This window comes from Sorex araneus, chromosome 6 (assembly GCF_027595985.1).
Source record: "Sorex araneus isolate mSorAra2 chromosome 6, mSorAra2.pri, whole genome shotgun sequence".
NCBI classification, from domain to species: domain Eukaryota; kingdom Metazoa; phylum Chordata; class Mammalia; order Eulipotyphla; family Soricidae; genus Sorex; species Sorex araneus.
The window spans coordinates 66,775,517-66,795,839 of record NC_073307.1 but is presented as its reverse complement, the minus strand read 5'-3'; the positions used below and the strand labels follow the sequence as shown (position 1 = coordinate 66,795,839).

General features: G+C 42.0%; 1 protein-coding gene across 1 annotated transcript in view; it reads right to left on the bottom strand.

The window, feature by feature from the left end:
* Window positions 1-20,323, bottom strand: part of NELL2 (neural EGFL like 2) — a 408,154-nt gene that overhangs the window by 233,974 nt on the left and 153,857 nt on the right. Inside the window, exon 10 of the mRNA XM_055141861.1 lies at window positions 7,590-7,681. Coding sequence (XP_054997836.1) covers window positions 7,590-7,681 — 92 coding nt within the window. The remainder of the gene's footprint in view (window positions 1-7,589; window positions 7,682-20,323) is intronic.

The window sequence follows — 20,323 nt, the reverse complement described above, 5'->3', positions numbered from 1 at the left end:
ATCTCTGTTAACTGAGCACCGGATGATAATCTGTCTCGTTAGGTAAAAGGCGTAAAACAGCAGGGCCGTGTGCACAGTGAGCGGGGACAGGGAAACTGAGCCCCTTCTCGCTGAGGTGCCCCCTGCACCCAGGACAAAGGGAGCCCCCACAAGTGAACGGACTGCAACCCTCCCGCAGTCAGCTGAGCGGTCGCGCCCGCACAGCCCCCCAGTGGCGGTGGGCCTGGCCCCCCAGCGCCCCAGCGCCCCAGCGGGCAGAGCCAGTGAGGCTAGACCCCTCTCCCCGCAGCCGCCGTCCCGGCCGCCGTTCCCTGCCCCTGCAGGACGGCCTGGCTGCAGGAAGCCGGGCCAGTAACCGCTGGTCTACTCCAACCGAGACGGCCCTGAGACGCACCAAAGCAGTGGTGAGCACAGGGATCTGAGTGAGCCCGGCACGGGAGAACACATCCCCGAAGAGGCACACAGGAGCACCAAAGGGAGTATTCTTAAAGGGGACAGAGGAGACCACCACCGACCAAGCCCATCTAGAACCTTCCTTCGCGCTGATAGTGAAGGGGAGGGACCACCTCCATACCACCACGGCAACGTGAAGGAACAGCGCAGCCCCTACCCGGGGGGGATGGAGGAAAGAGCCCTGAGGCCCCAGCGGGGAAGACCCACAAGTCCAGCCTCTCCGATGAAGAACTCAGAGATGAAATGCGGAGGGTGTTAATGAGCCCAGAGAAACGGTGCAACCCGCATCCGGCAAACCAAAGGAGGACGGCCAGCAAAATACAGGAAGACATGAGAGCAGGAACAAAATAAGCCAGCTTCAGCGGGGTGAAGACCCCTCCCCACCCCAACGGAACCAGCCCCTGCAGCCACGAACCTCCAGAACTCAACAGCCAGTGCTCACGGCCTTTCCCGCACACTCGGAACAAGCCACACCCACAAGTCATTCCCCAGATAACCCAGGCATGCGGGACTCTGACAGATCTTCTGCCCGTGGCCCCTCCCCCTCCCCCAGGAACTCGGAAGCCACGCCCACAAGCCACCCTGGCTGGCACCAGATAATCTCCTCACTGGCCACCGGCCAGATCACATGTCCTTCTCTCCCGGGAGGGAGCATCACATGACGCCCCCCATACCCATGCCGCTGGACTCCTCACCAGGCTGCTTCACTCAGGGCACACGGGGGGGGGGGGGGCGGGCGAGACCCCGCCCTGACTTAGGGGGCCCAGCTCCAGCAGCAGAAACCTCCAGAACTCAACTGCCCCCACGTTCACGGCCACTCGCCTCACACCTAGGAGTGAAGCTATTCCTCCCAAGGCTGCGCCAAGGAGGTTTGGAATACCGGAATACACCTATCGTTATCAGGAAATTGAAACAGTAATCAAAAATGCCTTCCCAAAACAAAAGCCCAGGTCCAGATGAATTCATTAGTGAATTCTTTCAAAGATTTAAAAAGGACCTATTGCCAGTCCTTTTTAAGCTTTTGAGGAAATTGAAGAAACAGAAACTCTCCCAAATAGTTTCTATGAGGCACATATCACCCTAATAACAAGATCAGACAGAGGCAACACACACAAAGAATAAAATTATAGGCTGATATCTCTGATGAACACAACTGCAAAGATTCTCAACAAAATATTAGCAAATAGAATTCAACAACTCATCAAAAAGACCATGAACAAGTGGGACTTATCCTGGGGATGCAAGCATGGTTTAACGTTCGCAAGTCAATTAACATAATCCATTATTATCAATAAAAGAAAAGATAAAACCATATGACCATATCATAAGATGCAGAGAAAGTATTTGACAAGGTCCAGCACCCATTTATGATGAAAATTCTCAGCAAAATGGGAATAGAAGAAACTTTCGTCAATATAGTCAAAACCATCTACCACCAGCCCAGGCAAGCATTATTTTCAATGGGGAAAAAACCATAAACGTTCCCTCTAAGATCAGGGACAAGACAAGGATGCCCACTCTCATTACTTCAATGCAATATAGTACTGGAAGTACTTGCCATAGCAGTTAGGCAAGAAAAAAGATATCAAGGGCATCCGGATAGGAAAGGAAGAAATCAAGCTCTCACTATTTGCAGGTGACATGATACTATACTTAGAGAACCCTAAAGCCTCTACCAGGAACCTCCTAGAAACAATAGACTTGTATAGTAAAGTCACAGGCTACAAAATCAATACCCAAAAGTCCATGGCTTTGATAAATGCAAATGAGAGAAAAGAAAGTGATATGAAAAAAGCAATCCTGTTCACAATTATACCTCAGAAAATCAAATACCTCAGAATCAGCTTACCTACGGAGGTAAAGGACCTGTTCAAAAAAAAAGTACAAAATGCTACTTCAAGAAATAAAAGAGGAAACTAGGAAATGGAAACACATCCCCTGCTCTTAGATTGGGAAAATTAATATTGTCAAAATGACAATACTCCCCAAAGTATTATACAGATTCAATGTGATTCCTATAAGGATACCCATGACATTCTTCAAAGAATGATCAAATACTCCTGAAATTCACATAGAGCAATACGCCCCCATGAACAGTTAAAGCAATTAACTGAAGGAGGCATCAACTTCCCCAACCTCTCACTGAACTACAAAGCAGTAATAATTAAAACAGCATGATACTGGAACAAAGACAGATCCACAGACCAATGGAATAGGACTGAATATCCTGACACACACTCTCAAATATATGATCATCTAATCTTTGATAAGGGAGCAAGAAATATGAAATGGAGCAAGGAAACCTTCTTTAACAAGTGGTGCTGGCAAAACTAGACAGAGACATGCAAAAAATGGCTCAGACCCCTACCTAACACCATGCACAAAAGTCAGATCAAAATGGATTAAAGACCTCACCATCAGACCAGAATCCATAAGGAACATTGAAGAAAATGTCAGCAAAAAACCCCCAAGACATTAAAGCTAAAAGTATCTTCAAATATGAAACACCACTGACCAAGCAAGTAGAAGCAAAGATAAACAAATGGGACCATCTCAAACTAAGAAGCTTCTGCACCTCAAAAGAAATAGTGAACAGTACAAAGACAGTCTACAGAATGGAAATGGATATTCACCCAATACTCTTCTGATAAGGGGTTAATGTCAAGGATATACAAGGAACTCTACAAGAAGAAAACATCCAATCCCATCAGAAAATGGAGCAATGAAATGAACAGAAACTTTCTCAGAGAAATCCGAAGAGTACATGAAAAAATGCTCTTCTTCACTAGTCATCAGGGAGATGCAGATCAAAACAACAATGCGATATCATCTCACACCACAGAGACTGGCACACATACAAAACAAGATCAACCAGAATTGACATGGATGTGGGGGGAAAGGGACTCTCCTTCTCTTTTGGTGGAAATGTCAACTAGTCCAACCATTTTGGAAAACAATATGGGTGTTCCTCAAAAAACGAGAAATTGAACTCCATTTTGACCCAGCAATACCACTTCAGGGAAGATATCCTGGAGACATAAAAAATACTATAGAAATGACATCTGCCCTTATGTTTATTGCAGCACTATATACAATAGCCAGAATCTAGAAAAAACCGAGTGCCCAAGAACAGATGACTGGTCAAAGAAACGTGGGTACATCTATGTAATGGAATGCTATGCAGCTGTTAGAAAAGATGAAATAACGAAATTTGAATATAAGTGGATTGACATGGAGAGTATCGTGCTCAGTGAAATGAGATGAGAGAGGGACTGAGATAGAATGACTATACTCATTTATGGAATATAAAGTGACATAATAAAAGACCAGCACCTAAGGACGGTAAAGATAAGTGCCAGGAGAATCGCTCCACAGCTTGGACACTGGCCTCACATGGTGGGGGGAAAGGCAGATGGGATAGAGAAGGGACCACTAAGTAAATGATGGTTGATGGGCTCGCTCAGGACTGGAGATGCATGCTGAGAGTAGACTAAGGACCAAACATGATGGCCGCTTAGTACCTATACTGCAAACCATAAACCCAAAAGGAGAGCATGAGGGAATGTGCCCGCCACAGAGGCAGGGGTGGGATAGGGTAGGGATGGCAGGAGCGATGCTGGGAACATTGGTAGTGGAGAATGGCACTGGTAGAGCAATGGGTACTCAATGATTGTATGACTGAAATGTAATCATGAAAGTTTGTAAGTCTGTAACTCTATCTCAGGGTGATTCATTAAAAAATGCAAAAGACAAAATACTTTCTTCTTTTCTTATAGCTGAGTAGTATTCCATTGCATATGTGTGAAGTTTCTCTATCCAGACATATGTTCTTGGACTTTTGGGTCTTTTCCAGATTTGGGCTATTGTGAATAGTGCTGCAATGAACACAGGGATGCAAATGCCTATTCTGAATAGAGTTTCTGGGCCCTTGGAAGATGCAAGAACTGGAACCGCCGAGCCATAAAGAATATCATGCTGCGTGACTTTAAGGAGAGGTAGTGTTCAGAGTTCTTTGAAAGTGGTACACTAAATGTAGAATGTGGTATACTAATTGTGGAAACAATGGAATACTTTTGACTATAAGAAAAAACAAAGCAAGCATATTTTCATAAGAAGAATGTGAAATTATGTAACTTTCTCTATATACATAAAACTAGAGAGGAACACATACGAAATGATCTCTCTCACATGTGGGCTAGAAAGAAAGATGGTGGAGAAAAAATCGTCAAAGACAACAGGACCTGAGAATTGGTTTACAGAACTAGACTTAGGAAGGGAAGTAGGTGGAAACAGGAGGTGTCAGAAGGGGACCCTAGAACTGTGGGGAAGGGAAGCGGATGCCGATAGAGGGTGTTGTGTTGGAATGTTGTAGGCGTTGAAACTTTCTCATTAACAGCACTGTAAAGCATGGTGCTTCAAATCAAAATAAGATAACTGCTCTATGTTCAAGAAACTTAAAGAAATTAAATTTATAATAAAGAAAGAAGATACTTCAAATTGTGACTGAGAATAAATAAACAAAATCATTTTCAGGCCAGGGAAATAGCTAAGTGGACTGGAGCACATGGTTACACGTCTAAGAATCCCAGTGTGGCCCCCAGCATCCTTTGCCCCACGCCCACCCCCAGCACGGCAGGGGTGGCCCCGGTGGCCCCAGCACTGCTATGTGAAGCAATTCTGCATCACTGGCCCCGCACTGGAACCATTCTGATTGTAGGCTGGTTAACACCACGACCAGCCACAGACCCCTTGAGCCCTGCTTGGGAGACCTCAAGGAAATTAAATAATTTTATGGTCACTTTGAAGGCAAATAGCAATGATTCCAGTAAATTACAAGGCCACAAATTCCAGCACTTTGTAGGAACCCCCGAGCACAGAGTCAAGAGTAAGCCCTGAGCACTAGAAGTGTGGCCTCCAAAGCCAATAAATAAATGAATGAGTGAATAATAAAATATTATCAGTATCTTGGAATACACTGTAAAATGAAAAGAATGTACACACAAATACACACTCACTCAAATACACAAAGAAATTCAAGTGCCTCAGGATTTTTTAAGTTAGATAGCAAAGTTAGAATTTTGCCATTAGAATCCAGCTGACATACATTTTCTACTTTGTTAGAGAAATTTTTAATTTCCTTTCCTCATTCTAGAATTAAAAGATCTCTCACTGTTTTTTATTTCTTATAACTATTCTTATTCCCTGTATCTTGAATAAAAATAAAACCTAGGTTTTTTATTCCATATATATCTATGCTTCATGGTGGTGACATCTCAACTCAAAACTGCATTGCTAACGGAATGTGGAAAGAGAAATATTTATCTTGAAATACAGGTTCAGCTACTCATGATAATGTTCCTATGCCTGAGCCCTCATCTTTGAGATGGTAACCAGTATCACTGAAAAGCCGATTTAAAGTCAAAAGAAGCAGCAGGAATACTTTTTAATAGCCATGAACAAACCAGAACGTTCATGTTCTAGGAATCAAATCTGTCACAGACTTGCCCTTTAATGCCTCCTCCTTGCTTACCCCAAAGGACTTCCAGCTGAAGATGCACAAAGTGCATGAAGTGCATAACAAAATATTATCAGTATAATAATATTATATGCATAGCTGATACCTTTCTGATTTAGCTTGGCAAAATTCTCAGGTGCTTTTGTCACAACACTTAATAGTAATATAGATAACAAATATTTACTGACCGTACAAGCAAAGTAAATTATTTATCTTAATTTTCTTTTTCCTTTTTAAATTTTTATTGAATCACCATGAGATGCACAGTTACAAAGCTGTTCATGATGGGGTTTCAGTCATGCAGTGTACCAACACCAATTTCTTTAGCAGTGTACACTTCCCATGAAATGTCCCGTTTCCCTTCTCCAACTCCATCCCAGCCTGCCTCTATGGCAGACACTCCCCCCCACCTTTGACCCTCTCCTTCTGTCCCTCTCCCTACCCCTCCTTCTCCTTCCCTCCTTCCCTCCCTCCCTCTCTGTTTCTATCCCACTCTTCCTCTCTCCACTTCTCCCCTCCTCTCTCTCCCTCTCCCTCTCCATCTCTTTCTCTCCTTTAGGTCATTATGGTCTGCAATAAGGTATTGAACGGTTATCATGTATATCCCTTCACCCCCCTTCAGCACTCAGTTCTTGTCCAGAGTGATCATTTCCAACCGTCACTGTCACAGCGGTCCCTTCTCTGTCCGAACTGCAATCCCCACCTCGCCCTCCCCCACTTGTAGCAAACTTCCAACCATGGACAGTTCTCCTGTCTCTAATTTCTACTGTCCATGGGTATTAGGAAAAGTCAAGTTTTAATTTTCTATATTAATTTTCTATATTACATACATAGCTAATCATCCCCCAAGCCCACTTTCAGGAGGCACTTGAAAGAAATTAGAAACGAAATGTAAATAGAACCCTCAAGCAGATGCTTTGCGTGTAGCCAGTTTCCTTCAGAGAGGATATGTCTTGTGATTTTAATAAAACTAAACATTGTATTTTGTAAAAGACAAATATGGAAAGTCTCACTAAACATATTTATTTTTTTAATTGGTAGGTTAAGGAGCAATGTCAAAAAGGATCACATTGACTTTAGAAGAAAACTTTAAGAGACTATGACAGTAAAACTTTAAGAGACTATGTAATAAATAATTCTTTGAATAATGTACAATATCTCCCACATAGAAACTAAGATCAATATGAGCCTTGTCTACATCTAAAAGTCAATTTTCATTAGGTAACACTTTGATTTATTTTTATTTGGGCTGAATGATGTTTCTCCTGTGGATTAAAATCATGAATGACACAGGCTTGGATTTAACATTTATTTGCAATTTCTTCACAACAAACAGCATTGATTGTAATTTGAAAAATATAAGCCAAGGATATCAAAGTTCAATTTGACACATCAACAATTTTGTTTACAGAAATTTATTTTACAATTAAAATTAATTATATTTATAAAACTATGTAAAATAACTCAAAATTTCTATTTTGGAAAATATTTCAGAAAAGATTGTATGTATTTGAATTACAATCAACACCTTAACTTTTTCTGTCTTACTAATTTTAACCATACTGTAAGAGCAATATTTTAAAGAAATGTTTACTGTGTTTCAAACTGAAAGTTTTCTTACCTTGCATTCATAGAGAACACATACTCCAGAAGAAGAATAAACTGTGTTTCTTTCTCCTTCAAAGTAGGTTCGTCCTTGAAATTGGCAAATTGCTATAAAATTAGAAATAAAGAATGTTTTTCATTTCTAATTTGAAAAAATAGCATAGAGATCATTTTACAACAATACATGCTCATACACCGTTTTAGTGCATTCACCTGATGACAAAACTAAACTTAATCAAACACAGCACACATGTAGGCTCAAGTTATTGCCACATCCAGTATGTTTAGGGAATAATATAAAATACAAAGCGAATAAGAAAAATTAAAAGTCAAAATTAGATTCTGAAAAGGATGTGTCAGAAAGCTCTCAATTACTTGCCTGCTCTATGACATCCCACTTAAAGTACACTCAGTAGGTATCAATGAAAAATGCAAATAAGTGGCAAATAAGTTTACTTTTAACATAGCATTTCACAAGTGTATATTAAGTCACCCTAATGCTGATGTTGAAAAGTCTTAATGTAGTTTGTTTTTATTTTATCACAACAAAATAAAATTGGAAAAGAATTTAGAAACTATAATTTCTGAGACTATTTAGAAATGTTTAAAATTAACACAAACATTTAGCTGGTGGAACTTGATTGCTTATTTTGAAATAAATATTTCACACTACACATGTTGACTTATCAAAATGGCTTATCTAAACAGACAGATTAATCTTCAATAAACACAGATTTAGAATTTTTTTAAAATCTGAACCATTATGAAGGCAGTCACTGTAGCAGATCCTTTGACTTAAGTAACCCCAATATTGTTACTCAAAAAATTGGTAAAAGAGACTCAGGGTAGGAAGAGATTCAAGCAACACAATAAGCTTGCTTTTGTTTTGTTTTGGTATCTGTTTGTTGGTGCTCCACCCAATGGTACTCAGGACTGAACCCTAACTCTGTGTTCAGGGATCACTCCTGGCAGACTCGAGGGCCCACATGGGTCACTGGGCATCAATGCCATGTCTACACGTGAGGGCAAGTGCCATACCGGCTATACTACATCTAAGGCCAGAAGCCCACTTACTAAGTGCAACGTGCAATTTTAACTGCATAAATCTTACAAATGGATAACTGCTTTCCTTTTACATCTTTAAAGTATAATTTAAAAAGTTTTGCCCTCTTCAGATTTAATATATTCCTAAAGTATCAAGTTGCCTTCAATAATCAATAAAAAGAAATTAGACCTACATTTATAACAATGAACATTCATACAAAATCTGAATTTTTTGTATGTTTTACAGATTCATATTTAAAGCATAACTCAGTTTTCATCTTAATTGAAAATGTAACTGATTATTTAGAAGCTACACATTCAAATGATGGAGAGTGTGCACATTTTAAAAATGCCATCTTTCAACTAATCTACTTACTCAGCTTATATTAACAAACTTTGCTACATGATATATCTCACTAATGAATTGATTTAAAATGTTTGGAGGTTGCTGGGAAAGAATACAACTCACTTGCATAAATTTCATTACTTAAAAGCTGGCTAAAGCTTGCTCACTCATGAATATTCAAAATTAAACTACAGATTTGTCAGTTACAGTCTCTAGCATATTGTGTATTAAATGCCATGTGCACTTACTTAATGAAAACTGATTATGAAATATATTCCCCACTTTTAAGTTAGTTTTTTTATGATATAGTAACCTTGAAATATCCAGATCGACCATAATATGGGCTCAAACATACTTAATAAACATCATATTTTACAAGAAATGAGAATAAAAGAAATCTATTCTGTTCAATACCTTAAATTCACATGATTCTAAATCGTGATATTTACTTGCTCACTGCAGTCTATTCAATTCTAATGGTATGTTTAAGAAGAACATTCTCAATTCTAAAGAAGCTTTAATTCTTTCTTAGAACGGAGGGGAAAGAAAACATTGTAAAAATCACAAGGGAAAGATCTCCTTACACATTCTTATGACAATTTAATATTCATGCCGTGCAGATGGGCCTTCTGTTCTAAACTCTTAATTCAAAAGACTCCAACAGGCACGGTGTGGGACAACAGGGCGCCAAACGGAGCTTGGCAGGGCGGAGAAGGTGAGGAAGAAAGGAAGGAAGGAAGGAAGGAAGGAAGGAAGGAAGGAAGGAAGGAAGGAAGGAAGGAAGGAAGGAAGGAAGGAAGGAAGGAAGGAAGGAAGGAAGGAAGGAAGGAAGGAAGGAAGGAAGGAAGGAAGGAAGGAAGGAAGGAAGGAAGTCACAATCGCTTGGACTCCTTTCAAGCAAGCAGGAGCACAAACTGGATGAACGTGGCTTAGCGAGAAGCCAAAATGACTGATGTTTTCAGTCTCATTTTTTTAATTGACTACTATGACTCTCCATAATCTTATGGTTTACCTTACCTATCTAGTAATACCACGGACATATGGCTAACCCATACTTCAGAGAGGACATTTTTTAAGAGACTCAGAAGGGTCAGAGTTATTCCACACATACTACCAGAAACTATGAAAATAATATTAAAGTCATCTGGCAGCTTACAGTAGACTTTTAAGTACATTTAGTTAGTTCCTTCCATCTGTGATACTCTGCCCGGGCCGGAGGGCCACAGTTAAGACACGACTCGTACCATGCCCACGGACAGACTCTCATGCAACTGTTGGTGAAACTATTGTCTGGTTCGGTTTTTGTAAAACAGTACGGAGAGTTCTCAAAAGATTAAGATTAGAAGTCTCATATGACTCAGCCATGTCCTTCCATGCATCTACCTCAATAACATGAATAAATTAATCCACAACGATATATACATACTTGAATTCTCGCACAGTATTTGCCATAGACAAGAGCTGGAAGCAGCCTAGGTGCCCAAGAGGTGAGGAAATAATGAAATTGTGATCTATATAGAAAAAGGAATTTTATTTAGCTAGGAGGAAAGATGAAAGCTTGCAGTCTGCTGAAACTTGGATGAAATGGACAGGTAAGGTAAGTTACGAGGCAAATCCCTGTGATCCCCCTGTAGGTGGAGCATATGTAAGCCAAGCAGGGAGAGCAAGTCCTTAAGGGAAACTCTGGATATCATCAACAGTGGCCTAGGGGGCGGCGGGGGGAGGATGGACCTTCAGCACTGATGTTACTACACTGTGGGGCAGGACGTGTAGTTAACATTGTCAGTATAAAACAGCAACTCGACAACTGTTGCCATTTGCATTATCTGATTAAAAAATAATGAGGAAAAAAATCAAACTAAAATCTGTGATTGAGAAGTTCAAGTGTTATGATAGGGAACTAGTAACCTTTCGGGAGGTACAACTGAACGAAGGCTAAGGAAACAAAGAAAATTCTGGAAGCAAGAGGCTATCATCCCCCTAGGCCTAAGGAATAAAGGAAGGGAAACTTTTCTTGAGCAAAAATTGTGAAGGAAGGGCTGCGTCACCGGAGCCTTAATCATGGGACAGAGTTAGTGCCAGAAACGCAGGCTGGCACCGGCCGGAGCAGGAGGAAACACAGGCACCCCCTTCCTCTATGATTTGTTGCCTTCTATCTATGTGCCACTTAGGGAAGGTGGGCGGGAGTGTCTGATGATGTGTCCAGGAATCATCACTCATATGAGGCTTGGCCCGAGCGTGTGGGCGGCGGCCCTGAGCATGGCAGTGGTTGGGTTCTGGGGGGGGGGGGGGTGGCGGAGGGCTGGGTCCCTTGGGGCGGGGAGGGCTCTTACCGCCCTCCTCTGGTGCGAAGTCGGGTGGCTAGGCCATGAGGGATGTCATGTTGCTCCCTTTCTAGAGAAACAGCCCTGTGACCCGGCTGGATGGTGGCCTGCGACAACAGCTCACAAATTCTGAATAGGCAAAAGGGTCACATGATCAAAAGCTGCATAAAATACCCAGATAGCTTGTCAAAGTAAGCAGAAGGCCTGGTGGAAGAACAGAGTCCTGGCAGAGGCCAGCGCAGGAAGGAAGTCTCAAACTGTCATGGCACAGGAGACACGGGAGCGGGGCAGGCAGGGCAGGGAGTCGGGCACTTGCCTTCACACAATTTACTTGGTTCCATGCCCGGAACCCATATGGACTCAAAAGCACCCTCAGGAGTGACCCCTGAGCACAGAACCAGGAGTAAGACGTGAGCACTGCCAGGTATCAACCCTTACAGCCCAACAGGGGAGGGAACGCAGCTGAAGCCATGCTCTGAGCTGAGACAAGGCCGCCCCTGCACACAGCAGCACAGGGCTCAGGATAATAATTATGCACTGATTGAAGCACATCGACCTGCCTAGCTTTAGTCAGTACTGTAGGGTAACGGCTGGTTTGCCCTTCCTCCCTGGCCGCTGGGAGCTGTGTTTGTTGATTGCCCCCCAACCTGTCAATTACCTTCATCTCCTGATCAGACTCTGACCTGTAAATATTGTCTTTCTCTTCCCCTTATTGTCCTTTGCTTGGTTGTTATTTCAGAGCAGTTGCTTGTTGTATGGACTCAGGAAGGCAGTTCAAAAGACAAGCCTGTGGCTTGGGAGTTGACTGCCTCCAGATAATTTACCTCCTGGACATCAGCCCTCTCGACTTAAGCCTTAGTTGCCCTTACTTCCTAGACCCCCCAAAGCAGGGTCCCCACGAGGGACTGGATGGACCCAGGGCAAGCGGTGGGCTATGAGCTACCCTGGAATCGAAATGGGCCGGGCCAAAGTGCTCTAATACTTAACTATAAGTTAAGAGCTTGGTCATGGACAAATTCTGTCATGATCCAAAAGTAATAACGAGATTTGGACCCTGCTGGGGTTAGGAATGATTGATCCGGCCTGAGCACTGTAGTCTGAGTCTGCAGCAAGATGTCCCCAGGAGAGTCAACCTAGAAGCCTAATAGTGTCTACTGCTGTGTCCATAGAGAACGGTAAATATTAGGAAGTAGAATTGAAGATGTTAACTAAATTGCTGGTCAAGGAGGGGATAAACACACCTTAAGGGCTGTTTTGCCCTTGTGGCCTGCAGGTGGTCAGGAAGACTGGGAAAACATTTTTGATCACACTTCCCTTGGGGAGGCCTGGAGAGAGGATAAAGAAGAGCGGCTGCAGGGAGCAAGAGATGGATTGGTGAAGGAGAGGTGATTGAAGGAGAAGAAGGGAAGAGGGGAGAGAGAGAGAGAGAAAGAGAGAGAGAGAAAGAGGAAATAGATACAGCGGGAAGAATGAATTGCGTGGACAGAGAAACACACACAGCCTGAGGTAGCGGCAGATTTTCACGAGTATAGCACTGTACCACTGTTGTACAGTTATTCATGGATTTGCTCCAGTGGGCACCAGTAACGTCTCCATTGTGAGACTTGTTGTTACTGTTTTTGGCATATCAAATATGCCATGGGTAGCTTGCCAGGCTCTGCCGTGCGGGCGGGATACTCTCGGTAGCTTGCCGGGCTCTCCGAGAGGGACGGAGGAATCGAACCTAGGTCAGCTGCATGCAAGGCAAATGCCCTACCCGCTGTGCTATCGCTCCAGTCTTTCACGGGTATAAAGTTGAAAAAAACATATAAACACTTCTTCAACAAAACAAGGAATAATCACTTTGCTGCAGTGAATTTTTCAATTAAGTTATATTTATATGTTTATTGAAATTTTTATGTCTGTTTTTGGAGTGTGTGTGTGCACTATGTAAAAGCATGAGTCTCCTGTGATATAAGAACTCTAGATTCTAATGCTACAAATAACTTTCTAGCTTAAAACAATCATATCAACTAAGATACATTTTAGAACTTATGCTAAGTGATCAGCTGAATATATGACACATTTTTTTTAAATTTTTTATTGAGTCACCATGTGGAAAGTTACAAAGTTTTCAGGTTTAAATCTCAGTTATACAATGCTCAAATACCCATCCCTTCACCAGTGCACATATTCCACCACCAAGAATCCCAGTATAGCTCCACCCCGCACCCCCACAGCCCTAGCCCCCCCCACCCCTAGCCCCCCCACGCCCCTAGCCCCCCCCACCCCTAGCCCCCCCCCCCCGCCTGTGTAACTAATAAATTTCACTTTACTTTCACTTTGATTGCATACAATATTTCAACAAAACTCACTATTATTGTTTGGAGAGTCTCTCCCCTAAAGTCAGACCTGCTGAAAAGGAAGCATTAGATAATTTGTTTTCCATTGCTGAGGATGAAGAGGTATGAGGTCGAGTGACCACACTTAGCGGCCTCTCGGTTTTGGGTTTCTGTATTTTAGTATTTTAGTAACTAAGTCCAGAGAGATATCTGCCAGAAGTTGCATCGTTGCCAACTTGTACTTCTCAGTTACATTATATTCCACATATGAGTGCAATCTTTCTATGTCTGTCTCTTTCTTTCTGACTCATTTCACTCAGCATGATACTTTCCATGTTGATCCATTTATATGAAAATTTCATGACTTTATGTTTTCTGACGGCTACATAGTATTCCATTGTGTAGATGTACCAGAGTTTCTTTAACCAGTCATCTGTTTTGGGGCACTCTGGTTTTTTCCAGATTCTGGCTATTGTAAACAGTACTGAAATGAACATAGAAATACATATGCCATCTCTACTATACCTTTTTGCCTCTCCGGGATATATTCCCAGGAGTGGTATTGCTGGGTCAAATGGAAGCTCAATTTCTAATTTTTTGAGAATCGTCCATATTGTTTTCCAAAATGGCTGAACCAGTCGGCATTCCCACCAGCAGTGAAGAAGAGTCCCTTTCTCCCCGCATCCACGCCAACATCGGTTGCTTTTGTTTTTTGGGATGTGGGCCAGTCTCTGTGGTGTGAGATGATATCTCATAGTTGTTTTGATCTGCATTTCCCTGATGATTAGTGATGTGGAACATTTTCTCATGTGCCTCTGAGCCATTTGGATTTCTTCTTTCGGAAAATTTGTTCATTTCATCACCCCATTTGTTGATCGGGTTGGCAGTTTTCTTCTTGTGGAGTTCAACCAGTGCATTGTATATCCTTGTTATCAACCCTTTATCGGATGGGTACTGCATAAATATCCTTTCCCATTCTGTAGACTGTCTTTGTACTTTGGTCACTGTTTCAAACTAAGAAGCTTCTGCACCTCACTTTTTTATTTTAAGAAATAAGGCTCCAATATAGGTGAGTATCCATTCACTCATGCGGTTTAAGTCCAGTCTGCTGCAAAGGTATGCAATCAGGATAGGTAATGGGATAGTTGGGGTGAGGGTGACGGGAGACACAGGCCCGTCAGCCCACTCTGTCCATCTTTGCTCACTCAGCTACTCGGAGACTGGAACCAGCAGGGCCCGAGCGCCCAGAGCATGAGCAGGCGAACGGGGCGGACCGGAACCTGGCCTCTCACGGATGACAGCGGAAACCTTGCCCGGACACAGAGCCCAGGTTGGAGACCAGAACCCAGTTCCAGAGAGACCCACGGACAGGTACAGAGCACAAGGGTCTCCCCAGGTGCACGCGGCCATGGCTGAGGACCGAGGCGAACTGAGGCAGCAGGGGAGCAACGCGGCACAGCCTGAGGGAGACAAGATTTCCGACTAGGAAATGTGGCACGGGCTAGAGAGCGTGCCATAGCAGGAAGACAGGCCACCACGCGCTGGAGGGCCGCAGGACTGGGCGCTGAGGGGCAAGGCAAGTGGTGCCGCCCACTGGCGTAAGAGAGAGGGTGGGCACTGCACGTGGGCCCAGACCCATCTACCAGAACTGCAACAATCACCTGACTTCTTAACTTCTCAATTTTGTACGCCAGTTTTCATATGATTCTCAAGAATCTGCAGGCACAGAAAAAACTCACTTTCTCATTAACAGCATTATTCAACAATTGTTATGTTTGTTTTATCAAGGGTATGTTAAATAGCTCTAATTATAAGTTACTTGTGCCATAATTATGAGAAAATCTGTAAAAACAATTAGTTTCCTTTCATTTTCACAATTAACAAGAATGGGAAGATGAGAAATAGCACATGCAAATATGAAAGTCACTGGTTGTAAAAAAAATGAAAGTTTATTGCACAGATTGAGAATTAGATAAATAAAAAAAAGCCAGTAAAACTCTAGAATCTTAAACTACACATTAAAACCCTGATTTACTGGTCATTAATGCAGAAATAGAGAATATATATATCCCTCTAATGACATTTAAATCAACTTCTTCCAACTTTGTAGAAAAATTTATTCATCTTGCCAAAAATAGTTTAGACTATAAAAATGTAATGTCACTTCTAAACATTTGCTCACTCGTTCCAAATGTGACTTTGCCTTTTTATTACCTGTCTGAAAATGCACAAATATAATTTATACATCACAATAGCTGTCAAAACTTTTTAAAAATTATTCAGTATTTTTAATATCTGGGTAATAAGTAAATCATTATAATTCACTTAAGTGAGATCCACATAGGTTTAATGATTTCTTAAGTTCTTTTTGGAAACAACACATATTCACATTTGGATTGTTTAAGTTGTCTGTTAAGAGCATAGTTAAGGGCTGGAGTGAGAGCACAGCAGATAGGGCATTTGCCTTACACACGGCCGACCCCCAACCCACGTTGGAACCCCAGCATCCCATCTGGTCCCCCAGGCACCGCCAGGATTCATCCTTGAGTGCAGAGCCAGGAGTAACCCCTGAGCACGACTGGGTGTGAGTCAAAAGGCAAAAAAGGGGCTGGAGAGATAGCACAGCGGGTAGGGCGTTTGCCTTGCACGCGGCCGACCTGGGTTCAAATCCCAGCATCCCATATGGTCCCCTGAGCACGGCCAGGGGTAATTCCTGAGTGCAGAGCCAGGAGTAATCCCTGTGCATCGCCAGGTGTGACCCAAAAAGCAAAAAAAAAAAAGGCAAAATAACAAAACAGCAGAGTTAAAAGTGAGGCGGAAGTCACGCTCTGAGGACTGACCACAGGCCTGTGTGTGCTGAAGGCCTGGACTCCATCCTGAGAGTCCAAAGTGCCCTGCGTGTCCCAGAGCCAGGCTCAGCTTCACTTCCACCCCACGCCCGCCTGGAAGAGGCACAGCTTTACCCGAGCAACCACTTGGGGCGGGGTGGGGCAGGGAAGGCGCAGCCCGTGGCCTTAGGGTTACTTCTGGCTCTAGGAGTCGAGCAGGTGCTTTTCTGGTGTACTTTGAAGTCATGATTTCTGATGGGATGGCTCTTAAACACTGCTCAATGGCAGTTATTTAACTGTAGGCCAACATATTTGTCATCTGCTAGTGGTGTATAACTCAAAGCTGTTGAGTGAGAAAATATTTAATTAACTATATGTACATTTGTATTTTCATTATGGTTCTATTTACATGTACAGTAAATGGACTCATGATACAGGGTAAGACTGTCTTGTCAAACAAAAACATCTGAAAGTGTTTTCATATTCTTATTCATATTCATATTCTTAAAAGGCTCCAATCAGCTGTGCTGATTCATCAAATCCACAATATTTTTTCATAATGAGAACTCATTTTGTGGTGTCAGCACTTAGCAATATAGTTTGTTTTTTTTTAAAAAAAATTGAACACAAAGTGTTATGAATAAATTTCCCTTTTATGGAATGCTAAAGTCTTTATTCAAGAGTGAAACATTTTCCTTTAATCACTCGGACACTACTTATGCTTCCTTCAAGAACACAGGGACAGGACAGTAATTTTGTTGGGTCATATTCAGCACCTAGCAGTAGTCTTGCATAATAAACTCTGAAGACTTATTAGAGGTTTTTGGTGAGAAACTTACCAGCTTCCTACATGATGAAATCTGAAATTGCACCTATCTGACTGTTTCTTTTGCCCTTGCCCTTTGATTTTGCCTCTTATGATGAAGGTTCTATCAGTTGGTCATTACAGAAATATTCTGGTCTTTCTGTGAAATGGCCACTTGATTTGCAGTGGCATAGAAATGGGAGTACTTTTGGGTTAATGAAAAAAAAAATAGCCGGTTACTGTTAGCACAGTAACTTATTAGAATAAACAAATAGGATAATATGCAGGACCAGCGTCAGTTTGGACAATCTATTGACAAAACGTCCTTCTTCTTTTACATAAAATTACTTTTTATGAGTTAATGCTAGTTAAAATTATCAGAATTTTACTGTTTAAATAATTTACTGAGTCATTAATTATACATGATTGCCTTCTTTAACTAAATCTTATTAATTGTTTGAGAAGTTAGTTGTTTGCAAAACTAATATTAGAGTTTAGGAAATGAGGTCATAAACATCACTGTGCAACTCTCCTTTTCTGTTTTATATATATATCATGTCCTTGGGCAGGGAAAGGACCAGAGAGAGCTTCTCCCGGGGCCCTAATGTAGGTCAGTAGCCTATTCTTCCAAAAAGAGGACAGGCGTGGAAACAACATAAATCTAGAAGTAGTGAAGGGTTAGCAGCAAGAGGGGATAAAAATAACTTCCAGAACAGATCAAGAGCAAAATTCTAAAGCTGTCTCGATCAGCCTGTGTCTGAGAGAGGCACATTTTGGGGGCTGGGGGTGGGGGTGGGGTTGCGAATTGAAGAGCTAAAGGATGCCAGCAGAAGGAGCGAGTTGAGAGTTGAGAGGGAGAATTCAGTGCCTCTGCCCTTATTAATTTTACCCATTTAAATTTCAGTTAAAATGTAATGTCAAGTTATTTCATCTATGTCACCGGCTTATTTTTCGTTTTCAGGTAGATGAAAGATAGAGTATGTACTACAGAATCTTTTTTTAAAAAAATACTTGGCAAATACAAATAATTCACTATGTACCTTGAGGATGAGAAAAAAAATGAGTGGCTATAAGAATTTGGAGAAAAATATACTACTTATGTCAATACATGAAGACCACTAAAGTGACAATGTGAAAACATATAATTAGCAGTTTTTTTCACTTTATAAATTCAATAGTTACCGAGAATATCTCGCCCGCACGGCAGAGCCTGGCAAGCTACTCATGGTGTATTCGATATGCTAAAAACAGTAACAATAAGTCTCATTCCCCTGACCCTGTTAAGAGCCTCCAATTGTTGGGAAAAACAAGTAAGGAGAGGCTGCTATAATCTCAGGGCTGAGTGTAATAGAGACGTTACAGGTGCCCGCTTGAGTAAATCGACGAACAATGGGATGACAGTGATACAGTGATAAATACAATACTTGGTACTATTTATTTTGTTTATTCATTTACTTATATTGATCTTGAGCTACATGTGGCACTGTCAGAGGCCACTCATGGACCTGTGCTTAAGGGCTGTCTAGGGGTTCAGGAAATGTGTGGTGTCAGGCCTGAATGCCAACCGCCTGTATGTGAAACACCTGCTCCAGCCCTAGTCCCACACACTGAAGTTTAATGAAGAAATGTTCAAATATTCACACCCTTTAAGTCTCAAAGTCAGGAGTAGAATCCATCATAGAACTCTGTGTATAGATTTTTACCACTATAAATACCAGTTAGCTGAGTTTTATCCCAAACACCACCTGGTATCTCAACACCTTGCCACTCGTTCCCACTGTATTTGGGGGATGCAAAAATCCAGTGAACTAAGGAACCATCTAACTCCAGCGAATTAGGTTACCCCTAAAATCTAACCTTGGGTCAGAACTGTGGAATGTTTTTCTAAAATGGGTGGGCACCATCTAAACACATTATCTCAACATTACAGGAAGGTGTTGAGTGCAAAGTGCTTTGTAAATTACAAGAATGATTATTTTCATTATGAACCTCACTTCAGTGTTCAATCAGAAGATCATATACGAGGGAAGCGTCTGAAGAAGCGACTGTTTTTAAACCGCCCTGTGCGCTGCTAAAGCAAAGGAGAAAAGCAGAGGCAGAGGTAGCCCCGTCACAAGGACTCAGTTAGAGCCCACTTCTGGGAGGGCACATTAACAAATTCTTTCCTTACGCAAAAAATATGAACAAGGGAAGAGAAACACAAGAGTAGAGGGAGCTAGCCCCTAAAATTCAAAACATGCTGGATGCCACAAAATGAGAGAGCAACAAGGAATAGAAGTGAACAAACGGATAAACAGAAGAAGCAAATAACTTGAGCAAAATTTCGGTAAGAGTGGCAACACCCGGGGAAATCAGAAGCACTTATGATAATCTACTGTCTGTCCGCAAGGAGCTGGCTTCCTGGGTCCAAAGGAGCACTTGCCCTGCTGCTGGAAACATGAGCACACATACATGTAACATACCCATGACTACTAGAGTTCACAGGAAGTGTGAGGACAAAGACTGAAGAGGAGCAGCTTTGAGGTCATTTGCATCACGTACAGGTCTCCGTGACACATTCGGAGAATAGGCCAGAATAACGATTACAGTGATCAACTGAGCACCTGAATTCTAACAAATGTCTCGTCAAGATAACCATGCAATCTAAAACCAAGTTAGATGCTCCCAACCCACTTGGTCAAGGAGTTCTTGTCTGTGGATGCATATCTAATTAATTTCAAGAACATTTAACACTCCATACATCAGCTATATAAAGACTAATTAGAAAGAATCTCTGATTGTAAAATTGTCTTTACTTTTTTTAAAAAAACCTTATTAGTGAATCACCGTGAGGTACAGTTACAAACCTATGAAGTTTCATGTTTGCATTTCGTTTACATCCCTCCACCAGTGCCCATTCCCCTCCACCAATGTTCCCAGTATCCCTCCCACCACCCCCACCCCAACCCCCACCACCCCATGCTGCCTCTGCAGCAGGGCATTCTCTTTTGTTCTCTCTCATGTTGGATGTTTTAGTTTGCAATAGAGGTATTGAGTGGCCTTCATGTTCAGTCTATAGTCTACTTTCGGCAGGCAGCTTTCA